A 13,019-nucleotide genomic window follows, 5' to 3' on the forward strand; every position below is an offset into this window, starting at 1 on the left:
CCCTTCTCTCTGCTGATGGGCCCTTGAACCCACCTGACCAGTGGCACAGATCTGGGGCATAAAGTTGCGGTGCTTGGCTCCCCAGGTGTTCCTGGATGGAAACTCAAGACCTTGATTCAAGTCAAACCGCTTTGCAGGTTTGGGATGGAGAGCCAAGCCCTTGATTTGGGGCTTTGTACCAGTCTGTTAAATTGGATTGTCTGTAAGTGTGGTGTGGGTGATTAGGTCTAGCCAAAATTGGGCCACAGCTTGTGGGGGACAGGGCACAGGTGGGTGAGCCCAAGCAGAGGGGATGGCGTGTCAGTCCTGCCAGGTGGACGTGACTTATTCCACGTGGCCTCGCACGTGTTTGCGGAGAGAGGTGGCAGGCAGCAGCTGGGGTGAGGGGCGGAGCACACGAGGAACAAGGGAAATGGGCCAGGCAGGGTGAAAGAAGCAAACTGGCTCCTATCCTTCATCAGCCCATGAATTGCCAGCAGGGTAGGCTGCTCAGATACCAGGTAGAGCCCTGAGAGTGCTGGGAGTATCTACAATGTGAAATTGCTCTGCAGGATAGACAATTGAAAAAGGACCGTCACCTCATTGCCCCTCCAGGCACGCAGGCTAAAATTCTCCGAGGTTGAATTCTGGACATCAAAGCATCGCCAAGTGCCAGGTCTGTGCACAGCAACCAGTCTGGTGGCCAGGCGTTTCATCTCAGCTGGAAGATCTTTGCTAGCACTGTACAATATATCTGCGAGAGTGGAAGAACCAGCATGAAGCGTTTATGCCTTCCGTTTTCTCTGAGCATCCTTGGCGCAGCGTGGGAGCTGAACCAGGGAGAGACGTTTGGTGAAGCCTCCCGAGACTACACTTCCAAAGATACAGTTTATTATCTTTCATATGTGGAAATTTTAATTGTTGTCTGTGCTATTGCCAGTGGTCACTAGGGTGTGGTGGTCAGCTAGAAACTCGGGATGGTTTGTGGAGCTTTGGAAGGCCCAGAGCTGAGATGGGGGGTGGCTGACTGTCCTGATGAGAGTTGACATAAAATGACTGATTTTCCTCTCTCTGGAGCTGTTCCCTAGAGAAAAAAAACATTACCTAGCAGCAGAATGGGCAGGGTAGGGGAACTTGCCAAAGATCCCTTGCAACCTTGCTCTGGGTGAGGCCTTTCTACCTTGCCTCCTTGGGCCTTGGCCATTTGACAGCAAAGTGCAATGGACTGGGGAGCTGCAGCCCTGGGGGTGGTGGTAGGGCCAGGGACACCTGGTGATTAGGAGCATCAGGCTAGGGGTTGGCGGGGCCTAGGCAGCATGTTGTAGGAGACTTTCCACTGGGGTTTGGTGTGTCCTGGCTGCGTGCTGAGGCAGCCTGGCCTTTGGCCTTGCATGTGGAGGGACAGGGATGCCTGCAGACGGCGGCCTGGTGTGCTGCGGGGCAGCCTGCGATGGTGCGGCAGAGCTGGCGTGGAGATGGGTGGGTGCTGAGTCGCAACTTGGGGGCGCAGGGCACAGGTGGGGGGAGACCCAGCAGAGGGGATGGCGCACCAGTCCTGCCCGGTGGATGTGACCCATCGCGCCCGTGTGGGGAGCGGGGTGGTGTGGGGCACACGAGGAACAAGGGAAACGGGGCGGGCAGGGCGAAAGCACCAGGCTGGCTCTTCTCCCTCTGCCAGCGCTGAGTCCTGCCTGATTGGAGGCTAGGAAGGGGCAGGCCTGCCGGGCCCCGGGCTGGGAGAGCGCCTGGCAAGGGAGCCCGGGGCAGGGCGGAGCTGTCCTCCGGCAGGCGGGAGCCGTCAGCTGACCCGGCTGCAGTCACGGGACGCGGCGCTGCGGCATGCTGTTGGCTTCCTGCACCCCCGGGCTCGCCATGCCGCCCCTGCTGCTGCGCCTGGCCGCGCTGCTTGCCCTGCTGCCCGCGGTGAGTCGCTGCCCCCGCCCCGGGGATCGGGCTGCCCACTGCCGCGGGCTGCGGGTGCCGCTGCCTTCCCCCAGCCGGCCCGAGCCCGGGGCAGCGCGGCCGGATCCCGCTCGCTGCTTCTCGCTGCCGGGAGCGAAGAGGCGCAGCAGGCTAAAGGCGGGAGCAGGGCGAGGCGGCGGTGTCTACGGCCACACCGCCCTCGATACACCGTGTCTCGGAAGTTAAGCAGGGTCAAGCCTTGTTAGAATGTGGATGGGAGACCTTGTGGAAATCCCGAGTGCTGTAGGCTTTTCTTCCAGGCTTTTTTCTCCCTGGTTTTTTTTTCTCCCGTTTTTCTTCCTCTTCCTCACCCCATCATGTGCTGCCTGGAGCTGCCCAGTCATGGGCTCCTCACTGTGACTCGTTTTCCTCTGTGTAGGGATCTGGGTTTCAGCCAGGCAGCATTAGAGGGCACTCGTCTTGATCCTGGGGCTGGGGTGTGGAGCTGGGGCAGGCCTGAGCAGGGGCTGGCTGCTGAAAGCTATGGGAATAAAATAAGACAGTCCCCCCCGCCCTCTCCCTTCTCTGCTGAGAGTTGCTCTTGTGCTGTTTATCCTGGAATAGGTCGTGGTTTTCCCAGAGCTGTGGCACTCAGCCTCTTGGCCGTGCAGGGCTGATTTATGGCAGGGGGCGAATGTTGCGGGCCAGATTTGGTCCCTGACAGGTCTTGGTTGGCCCCTGTATGCCTAGATTGAGCCTTGGCACCTCACGGCACCCCCACCAGGACTCATGTGCCAGGATCAGGCCCTGCGCACCAAGATTGAGCTGCCTTTGCCCAATCCCTGCATGCTAGGACTGGCCCCTGTGCTGATCTTGCTCAGCTGCATATGCCCAGATCACGTCTTAATGTCCCATTTTACCCCTGCCTGGCTCCACATGCCAGGATTGGGCCCTGGCACCCCACACTGCCTGTCTGGCCCCATGCACAGGGATCAGTCTCTGTGCCACTCCCATACAGCCCCACGCACCAGGATCAGGCCCCATACCATCCTGCACCATTGATCTAGTACAGGGCTGCACTCTCTAGCCCCCTTTGCCCACAGGTTTGGACATTTGGCAACAAAGGAGTGGCAACTGCTCTCCCCCTGAGAGCTGGACAACGCAACAGCAAGGGCTCAATCTGCCTAGCTGGCCAGGGGTTGAGCACCTCTGCCCTAGAGGATTACAAGGGCTGTGGGTGGCATTGTCATAGAAACTCTGAAACCAAACTCAGCAGTTCTGCACCATTCAGAGAGGATGGTTCAAAGAGGATCCTGAATCAGAATCACTTTATTCAGAGTCCTGAATGCAGGCCAGAGCCGCTCTCCCCCTCTCCTTTCTGTGATATTTAGCCTTTATTCTGGGCCACGCTTCTCCTACGCCATCTCTACTGATCCTGGATCCTTAATGGTTTTGCTGGTTGTTTTTAACACTTTGGCAGGTTTGGGGTCCCAGGCCTCTGGTAACAAAGCAGCCTCTGTTAGTTGGAAGGCATAGAACAGGCGTGGGCAAAATACAGCCCAGGGGTGGGATGCGGCCCGCCAGACCATTCTATCCAGCCCGTGGGGCCCCTAAAAAATTTAGAAAATTAATATTTATCTGCCCCTGGCTGCCTATCATGCAGCCCTCAATGGCTTGGCAAAACTCAGTAAGTGGCCTTCTGCCCAAAATAATTGTCCGCCCTTGGCATAGAATCATATAAAATTAGAAAGATGGGCTCTATTCCAGTTACGATGATGGGCTGTATACATGGGGAAATGTCCTTCAACTTGGGGACAAAGAAGGACAGCTATCTGCTGAGGTCACTGTTCAGCGCAACAAACATGTTACCCCTTTCCTCAACGTTATTTGTGAGAGGTATGGATTTGTTGCCCCATTTCAGGAGAGGCAATCTGGTGAAGATGCCATCGGAAGACTCTGTGCCTAGCACAAGACCTAGGGAGCTGGAGTGAGGAAAGAGCCTGCAGCCTTGGTGCTTTGCATCTCTGGCCTGGGCTTTGCTGCTGGAGGAGAAAGGATGCGAGTTTGAGGCTGTGGGAGTCCTGTGTTTGTTGGGCCTAGGGGCCAACTCTGTGTCTGGTGAGTGTCTTTTCCCCCACCAGCCGGACCTGGTCTGGGCCCATGAGCAGGGTCAGCCTCAGCCCTAGCTGCCTGCTTTCCATCCTACCCAGGCTGGGACAGCTGGAGGCCCCAGAAGGGGGAAAGTTGGGAGTTTTGAGAGACGCAGCAGCTGGGCTGAGGCCAGGTGGAGATGGGCAAGTAGAGCCCGGTGTATCCTCCTAGCCTGCGGTGCATGGGCCTTGCAGCGGGAGGAGCCTGGAGCAGTGTTGGGAGTGTGGGTCAGGAGTATCTACTAAATAGGGTGCCTGTGAGCCTGGTTTGGGGGAGGCAGGGGCAGAAGTGCTGCTGGAAGGGCTAGTAGTGTGGAGTGGGAGGCAAAGCAGGCAGAGGGGCTGAAAAGGTGAGCAGGGGAATGGGGTAGTGTCTACAACCTGAACCTATCTGCTCTTAGAAGTTAAGCAGGGTTTGGCCTGGTTAGTACTTGGCTGGGAGACTGCGTGGGAATCCCAGGTGCTGTAGCCTTTTCTTCCTGTTTGGTTTTTTTTTTTACCTTTCTTGCCCCATCCTGAGCTTTCTGGGGCTGCCCAGCCACAGGCTCCTTGCTTTGACTCATCTGTCTTGGGGGCCTTGTTACATACAAAGGTGAAGATGGCTCTTGGAGCTCTGAATCCCTGGACTGTCTGCACTTTAATGCCTCAAACTAATTTAACCCTGCATTAATGCTGTGCATCAAATTGGCCTGTCTTTTCTTGAATACATGATTTGATGCAGCGTTAACCTGGGTCTGTGGAGCAGTGGTTAGTCCCCTCTGCTTTTAAAGGGGGCTATTGGGTATGCATCATTTAAATCTGGGGGGCAACTTATTCAAGAAAAGACAGGCCTATTGAATGCACAGGGTTAACCTAGGCTTAATGCCCATGGAGCAACGGTTAGCTCCCCTGTTATTACCAGAGGCTATTGGGTATGCATCAACTAAAATTGGGGACAGCATATTCAAGCAAAGACAAGACTCTGTGGTGTTGTCACCCTCTTCTTAGCCTGAGGACCATGCTTCCTTTGTGCCTTTGAACCAAGCACTTGGCATTCTCAGTCAACTCTTTAATGTAGTAGATGTGTTCCAAAAGGCTTAACACAATACATAGCTTGGTACTTCTATGAAAGTTATTCTTTGATTAAAATGGAATGTAGCCTATAAAATAGTTTTGATCTTGAAACAGATTTACTTTAAATGATCAGTTTGGGGGAAAAACCAAACAAACCTCTGGTTCTGCTTTTTTTAAAATACAAAGTTTTGCTTTCTCCTTAGGAAAGAGACAGAATGTCACTGTAACTAATTCCAGAGAGCCTGTTTGCTGTGATGTGGAACACAGACCAGAGCCACTTGTTCTCTGTGTTCTTTAGTTCCCCAACTAACTAAACACAGGTTGGAAAAGAACCTCTGTGAATCCTGGCTTAGACTTCAGAAGATGTGGCAGGTTTCTGTCACCACACTAAATTCATGCAAAACTGCCATGAGTGAGTGAATGGACTATCACACTGGTAAATATGGACCTGAGCTAAGACACTTTCACAATTGCTTTATGAGGCTGCTTTATAGTTTTGTATGTTTTTTGTTGACATGCTTTCATTTGCTGTTTTTGCTCCAGAGAAATATGAATTGAATTGTGGGAAGTGTTTTGCAAGCAACGTAGTAGCAGGTGTGTGCTCTTGTAATTCACAACAGCTATAGCTGAGCAGCTTTATCATTGTTTAAGGAAAGATTAATTAAATAGTTTCTCAGTGTTTTTTGCCCATTATTAAACTAGAATGACCTGAGACTAACAAGGCAAGGTTCTTTAGGTAAATCTGATATCTTTTATTAGACCAATAAAAGATACCAGATTTACCCAAAGAACCTTGTCTGCATGTGTCCTTAGACCAACATGGCTACAACTCCAAGACTAACAAGGCAGACAAGGTTCTTTGGGTAAATGTGATATCTTTTATTAAACTAACTAAATAGTTGGAAAAATTGTTCTTTGCAAGCTTTTGGGCACACACACACACACACATATATATGAACTTTTTCACATTTCCAAAGCGTAGACTTTAAGAACAATGCCAAAAATCATGAGAATTGGCAGTACTGAACATCTGAACTCTGTGAAATTGAAACCAAAAGTTGGAAACCCTAAGTCACTGAATGTTGCCTTTTGTTTGTATGAGAGAGGAGGCATGCAAATTTCTTTTAAAAGGTCTAGAGACTCCTTTCGAGAAAAGGCTGGAATTCATGATGTTTTGATCCCCTTCTTAGGCTAAGTGAGCATGATGCCATTCTGGTTGGCCACAACGGAAAACTCACCATGTTTTCAATTAAGAATCAACAGGTTTAGGGGGAAAATATACATAGCAAAAGCATTTTTGTGTCTTCTGTTTTGATTCATGGTTTTGTCTCCCTGATTTTTTATAATTTTGGGGGGTGGGAAGGTGAGTACAGCTATAAAGTCTGTCATAAATGGACTATCTTTCATTTCCCAAAGCTCTAGTTGCTTAAGTTCACTGGCAAGATATTTTTGTGAGAGCCTTGACATTAGTACAGTGTGTATCAATGATGCCTGCTACTTTAGATAAAATTGTGTAAAGGCACACCTACCTCTTGGAGATTGGGTGAATTGGGTGTGTAAAGCATACCATCAGGTATTAAGCACAGTATGATAATTTTAGAAGCAACACAGCCATGAAGCTGACAAGAGTTTTCTAATATTATATTGATTATTGAAAAGCAGTTCCTGCTGTGTTGTTTGTGAAGCGATGGCCCTGAATTTTGGGACAAATCCTTATTGTTGGCTTGGTGTTCTTAGGTTTTGTGATGATAACTTTTTAATGAAAACTTTGAGGAAGGAAGACAGTAGAGCTGTGAGCCTAGTTGTCATAGGTCAGTATAATCAGATTGCTGCATCTGTATTTCATTTCAAAGCAATGAACCTTTTTTTTTTCTTTTGAAATATTCTTGACAGTGATAGTTGTCATTCAACCAACCCTAGTGTCATGTGACTGGTGCCAGATAACACTTTTCTGGCTTCTAGCCTGGGAAAAGGGGATTGTATTTTAATATCAGAAAGCTGATGCTGGTTCCTGGTTGCAGGCCTAGTTGAACGAGAAGTACCTTCATAACATTATTATCAACTGGAGACTCATAAAGAAAAGGAAAGAGCTGAGACGTCGGTGTATAGAGATGATCTCCTTCAAGCAATTGCCTCTTGAAGCAAAGGCTGCAGTAGCTGCTGGAGTTGTCTTCTTCTCCATGATGATATCACGGACCTACCTGGTGGAGCGACTTGAACTCAGGACATGGAGGTGGCTGCTCAGGTTACAGATGATGCTGTTTGCTAATGTGCTTATGATGATAGGGTCTCTCCACATCTGGAGAAGCACAGTGGCCATATTCTATTGGTCTTCAGCTGCCAACTCCTTTTGTTTCAGGCCATGGAAAATAATTGTGCTAACCTTTCTAGTATTGGCACACTCAAGCTTTTTTACATTGTTGTTTCTAGTGGCAGAAGAGCCGTACATCTTTTCATTAGCTGCTTACACATGTCTAGGAGCCTATATCATCCTTATATTCTTCCTCTTCACTCTAGGTTCTGTAGAGCAAGCTTATAAATTCTTGGCTGGGAGGGGTGTGAAGACAATCGGTGTCAGTAAGAGCAGTAAGTTGGCAATGAAGCCAGTTTTGGCTGTTATGGCGACAGTTGCCCTGACCACTGTTGGGTTGTTAAATGCTTCCCAACCTCCTGCAATAAACTTGGTGGAAATTCCAGTTCACAAACTTCCCTCATCAATGGACAGCTTGAAGGTGGTATTGTTATCAGATATCCATCTGGGACCCACCGTAGGGAAGACTAAACTTGCAATGATTGTGAAGATGGTCAAGGCTTTAAAACCAGATATCACTGTGATTGTGGGTGATCTAACAGATTCTGAAGTGACAGCCATCCGACCTGCTGTTGAACCTCTTGGCGAGCTCAGTTCACCATTGGGAACTTACTTCGTCACGGGCAATCACGAGTATTATACTTCTGATGTAAGCAACTGGTTTGAATTGCTGAAGTCATTTAATATTCGTCCACTGCACAATGAGAATGTGAAGATCAGGTCACCAAGCAAAAGTGATGATTGGTTCTGTCTGGCGGGGGTTGACGATATTGAGGCTGATGTATTGCACTATTCTGGGCACGGCATGGATTTAAAGAAAGCCCTAAGTGACTGTAGTGCTGATCGTGCAATAGTACTTCTGGCTCATCAGCCAATTGCCGCAAAATGGGCTCTCCAAGATCGGCCAGACATAAACTTGGTGCTCTCTGGACATACTCATGGTGGTCAGATGTTTCCTCTGAATGCTGGGGCGTATTTGATGAATCCCTTCTTTGTTGGCTTGTACAAAGTTGGGCAAAGCACCTTTGTATATGTCAGCCCAGGGACTATATACTTTGGAGTGCCAATGAGGCTGGGCAGCAGAGCTGAAATAACAGAGATCATCCTGCGTTCTTCCTGAACAGCCCATCAATTTCAAGATTTTGTAATTTCTATCATGAATGCAATTAGTTGTCCTAGTGGTCTGTGACCCGTGTCCATGCTCAGCATGTGCCCAAGAAGTTAATGGATTGTAAAGTCTAGATATGGGTGGACTTGGTATCATCAGACTTATGGGAATGAGCTAGGAGAATGCACTGCTACTTCCGTTACAGATTAGGCCTATCACATATATTCTGAAGAAGTCAATTACAGCTCCTCTTTCTGTTGGGATGCAACATTTAAAGTATAAATCTAAACATTGATGTCATGGTGATAAGTGTTTCTCTGTGCATGCTTAATATATGTAACTTGCTCTAACTCATGTTCCATTGTTTTCTCATTTGCTGGTATCTGACAGAGTGTCATCTAGGTCATGATGAAGTATAGTTCTGTCATCTGGGAAATGTGATGATGTTGTGCACGCAGATTTTGCAGAGTGTTCTACAAAGTCTCCATTCGGGTGTAGAGAATCTTGTAAAATGTCAGTAATGGGTGTGTGGGTTGTCAACTGCTCTTACAGAAGTGAAAATAATGTCTGTTTAAATTATTTTGCTGTATATTTTGGGGTCCCAAGTCTTTCCTGGGGTTTCTCATACAACTGTAATGCTAAACGAAGTAGATGCCCATGTGTTCACTCGTAAAATCTATAATGATGGGATTAGATTGTAATAGGGAAAGGTGGTAATAGCTGCCTTTTTAACTTTACCAGAATTTAACCAGACTTCCAACAGATACCTGATAATGACATATGAAAATGACACCATTAACTTAAAAATCCTTTTTCTGTTTGAGCATTTGATAACTTATTGGTAAGTAATGCCTGAAATCTGGAAGTGAACAAGAATAGGGAAAAATTGTGTTTGTTTGTTCAGGTTTTTGTTTCTTTTTTCTGGTTGAGTAGGCTTTCCCTTGGCAATGGGGAAGGAGACAATTTAAAAGTAAGGCAAATGTGACTCAGAGTTAACATCAATACTTGAAACTTTGGATGCACTTTAATGTTATCTAGATTTCAAATTGATAGTGTCTGTAAAGCATAGCTAGACTAACTATCAGCCAGCTTCCCTTTGGGGAGGTTGGTTTTGTATTTTCCTGATAACCTGATTGTCAGCTCTTATTTTGTTATGTGGGGAAATCCTTCCAGCCATCTCTACCCCCACTTAAATGGGTGTTTTCTAGCACCTGATTGTGTATTTGAATTTGCTGTCTTTTTAGCACTATGTAATATGGATAGCATTAGTGATTTGCTTGCTTCTTAATTTTAGTTCTAAAAATATTGGTCAATTTTTTTTTTTTGCTTCCCCAGCATACTGCTGCTGATGTATGAGGTTCACAAAATGAGTTGGAACTGATTTGTGTATATTGTCCAAGTTGACTGAAGTGTACTTGTAAATTTATACAGTTTGCATTGCTTTGCTCTCAGTGTTACAATTTTGAGGGGGAAAGGTGAAAAAGTCTAACCACATTCTTTCAGCTCTTCCTCTGGCACAGAATTTGCAAATGAAATCTAGCTCTTTCTCTGTGTTCCTGTCCATCAAAACCAAAGTTCCTTCTCTTAGCTGGTGAACTGACTATGGGCAAACTGGTGTCTTGGACAAGGAGCCTTTCAGGAAGGTGGGCAACCTTTCAGGAATTCCAAACCAGCTGCCTGGGAGTCACCTGTCTCAAGCCACTGATTCCCCTACTTAACTTTGCCACTGAGTGCTGCTGACTTCCCCCCCCCCCGGCAGCTGATGGCAATGGGTGACAGTGAATTTGATGGTGAGGGTAAGCGGAAGCTGCAGTAGTGGGGAGAGAGAGCAGCCCTCACCACAGGGAGGGCTGAGGCACCAGCAGGTGGCTTGGGTGCTGCAGAGGGGATCACTGGCACATGGCAGAGGAAGGCACAGTGCAGGGAGGAGCAGATGCTCTTGCTGCTGCCTGTCCTGATTTTTTTTCCCCACCTCTCTGCCCACCCCTGAAGTGCTGCTGTAGCTCAAATCTGGCTTGTGGGCCATTGGTTGCTGACCCCTGTCTTAGACCAACACAGGGACCCAAAAGTCTTAGGTTTTGGTGTTCTGTTCATACTTTCCCTGATTTGCTGGTCAAATCATGTAACTTTTTTGTACCTCTGTCTAGTTGATTTGGCCACATTTGCTGTGGGATCTGAGTGTCACAATAAGTCTGCTCAGGAAAGGCAGTATTAACAAATGAGGAAAGAGGCATGTGATACTTTTGATAGAGCAGGGAAAACCACCCCCTTGTCTGGATCATGCCCGTTGCTAATGCTTTAAGCTCCACCTTCACAGAGTGCTTTATGTTTTTGAGCACCTTTCACTTAAGGAAATGCCTTGGGATCCCTCGTTTCCCCTACATGACTTGCTATGTTTTGTACACATTTTCCTCTGACTTTTTTCCATAAATAAATAGAGTTGATGCTACCTGGCCCCAGCTCCTACAAGCATTCGGCCTGCATTGTCTGTGAAAGACGTGAGTTGAAGTTTGTCTTCTGCTGAGTAGTGCAAAGCATTCCCTCTAAACCAGCGAGCCCAGGAGGATTCTTTGATGATTAAATTGAGGGTTATTACTGTGTGTGATGCATGCTAATTATCTAGCTAGTTACCTCCCTGGGGAGGCTTGTACTATGGGGAACCTGTTGTGTATGTGTGTGTGTGTATGTTTGTGTCCATCTCAGAATTCCTGTCATATCCTTTCCAAGAAAGCACAAATATTCACAAAAATCAGTACAAAGAAATGGTTCCTACCACGAATGCATGGGTGACTTAAATTGCTTTACATTAAATATGTATGTGTGCATTTGAATGCCTTTTGCATCAATGGAATCCCCTTTTTCCTAATAGTTTATTGCCTTGTGTACTAAATCCATTTCTGTCTTGATTATCTTTAGTGGTGAATGGGTTTATTATTTTGGTTGAGAATTTAGCCCGAGGGTTAGTTTATTTGTTTACTACTAGATGATTTTATTGAAAAGGCAACATTGCCTACTTATGTCACAGAGAGATACCCAAATCATAGATTGACTGAAATAGTTTATATTATAAAACAACCTGTATTAGGAAGTATTTATTTCTGTATAATCAGTGCACTGATACCTGATGATAGTGTTCTGTCCAACTTAATAAAATATTGGTCACTGATCAAGAAAAAGTCTCTTCTGTAGTTATCTTTTGTTATTTTGTGGTTGGTGTAGCTGGAAATGGATATCTAGAGAGACCTACTTTAGGAAATTAAAAAATGGCAGCAATGAATATTCTAATATAATAAAAGACTTTGCCTCTGTCTGTCTGTCTGTAACACTCCAGGCCAACTGCGCATGCACCACCGAGAGGGTGAGCGCTAATTGGCTGGGTAGCCCGGCCTGTGCAGCCGAATATGTCCCAGCTGCCTGAGCAGCGGGGCTTCCCTCCTGCCTCCCTGCCAGAGGGTGAAGGGGGGGAGGACGGTGGCAGTGCCCCACTGCTGCCTGGCCCCACTGGCCCCCAGAACAGCTGGCAGGGAGGGGGAGGAGGCGGCAGGGGGCAGGGCTGGGCCCACCGGGAATGCCATGCAGTGCTGTGCCTTGGGGGAGGTGGTGCGCAGGGAGGAAGGGAGGGGAGCGGGGAAGGAGGCTGGCAGACTCAGGCCGGGTGGACCCAGTGGGGGGAGTGGTGCTGGACCCGAAGCGGTGGGGAGGGGGGAGAGCGGGCCTGGACCCAAAATGGCGGCGGGGGGGGTGGGGAGGAGGTATATGCAACTTGTAAAGAGGCTGGCAGTGCTTCTTCAGAGGACAAGTATGATCCCTGCTTACCTGAGAGGGCAGTGACAATGCTGAGGCGGGAACTCCCAGTGTGCCTCAGACTGAATTTACCAGAGTGCCAGGTGCGTCAGATTGGGTCCTCCCAGAACTACTTCCAACTGGAAGTTTTCCGTGGGGAAGGAGAGTGGGAAGGAGAGAGGAAACCAGCAGGAGGGAAGCTCTGGTTAAGGGCCAAGATGCTATTCCCTGGGAATGGGGTTTGAGACCTAGACAGCCTGTGAGCTCGGAGGAGCTCTATGAGGATGGCTGTCCGTCAAACATGGCAGCTGAAGGTTGTGGACTGCGGAGGAAAACCTGAATATACAGGGAAGTCTTTTTTTTCTTTTGCGTTTCACTGGCAATGCAGACTGTGAGGCTGTGTAGCCCCAGGGGGCATTGGCTCGAATTAATGAAGGCAATTAGAGGAACCCCTAAGGGAAACCTAGCCAGCCGAAGAGGGATTGTGGCTTAAAGGGACCATACCTTTAGCGTCAGTAGCTAGCACTGAGTTCAGGGTTGGTTTGTTTTTTGGGTTTTTTTTTTTTCTCTTTTTACAAAAAAGGAGAGGATTCCCCCACAGTGGTTTTTCTTTGTCCTGTTGAGTGAAAGAAACCCTTCAGGATGGCTGGATCCTGGGCATCAAGTGCAGAAAAACAGGGGGACAAAAGAAAAGAAGAGAGATAAGATTTGTTCAATTTATCAGACAAGTCTG

At 47.9% G+C, this 13,019-nt stretch overlaps 2 protein-coding genes across 4 annotated transcripts in view; both read left to right on the top strand.

Moving 5' to 3' along the window:
• GLB1 (galactosidase beta 1) overlaps window positions 1–13,019 on the top strand; it is a 64,350-nt gene that overhangs the window by 2,574 nt on the left and 48,757 nt on the right. The window contains exon 1 of one of the 2 annotated variants that reach the window (XM_006263057.4): window positions 1,816–1,902. The exons of the other annotated variant lie outside the window; for it this stretch is intronic. Within the exon in view, the coding sequence (XP_006263119.2) occupies window positions 1,819–1,902 (84 nt within the window). The 5' untranslated portion in view covers window positions 1,816–1,818. Of the gene's footprint in view, window positions 1–1,815; window positions 1,903–13,019 lie in introns of those variants that run through there. 2 annotated transcript variants of the gene reach the window in all.
• TMPPE (transmembrane protein with metallophosphoesterase domain) lies at window positions 1,824–11,682 on the top strand. 2 transcript variants are annotated; one of them, XM_019483488.2, is made up of 2 exons: window positions 1,824–1,902; window positions 7,106–11,682. In XM_019483488.2, the coding sequence occupies exon 2, from the start codon at window positions 7,196–7,198 to the stop codon at window positions 8,513–8,515; it is 1,320 nt and encodes a 439-aa protein (XP_019339033.1). In that variant the 5' UTR covers window positions 1,824–1,902; window positions 7,106–7,195; the 3' UTR covers window positions 8,516–11,682. The 2 variants fall into 2 exon arrangements, with proteins under 2 accessions (XP_019339033.1, XP_019339034.1); XM_019483489.2 differs by lacking the exon at window positions 1,824–1,902 and adding an exon at window positions 1,915–5,678.

This window comes from Alligator mississippiensis, chromosome 5 (genome assembly GCF_030867095.1).
Source record: "Alligator mississippiensis isolate rAllMis1 chromosome 5, rAllMis1, whole genome shotgun sequence".
NCBI lineage: Eukaryota > Metazoa > Chordata > Crocodylia > Alligatoridae > Alligator > Alligator mississippiensis.

Bases quoted from the DNA above. Each gene is read 5' to 3' on its own strand.
- TMPPE (XM_019483488.2), top strand. From the start codon at position 7,196: ATGATCTCCTTCAAGCAATTGCCTCTTGAAGCAAAGGCTGCAGTAGCT.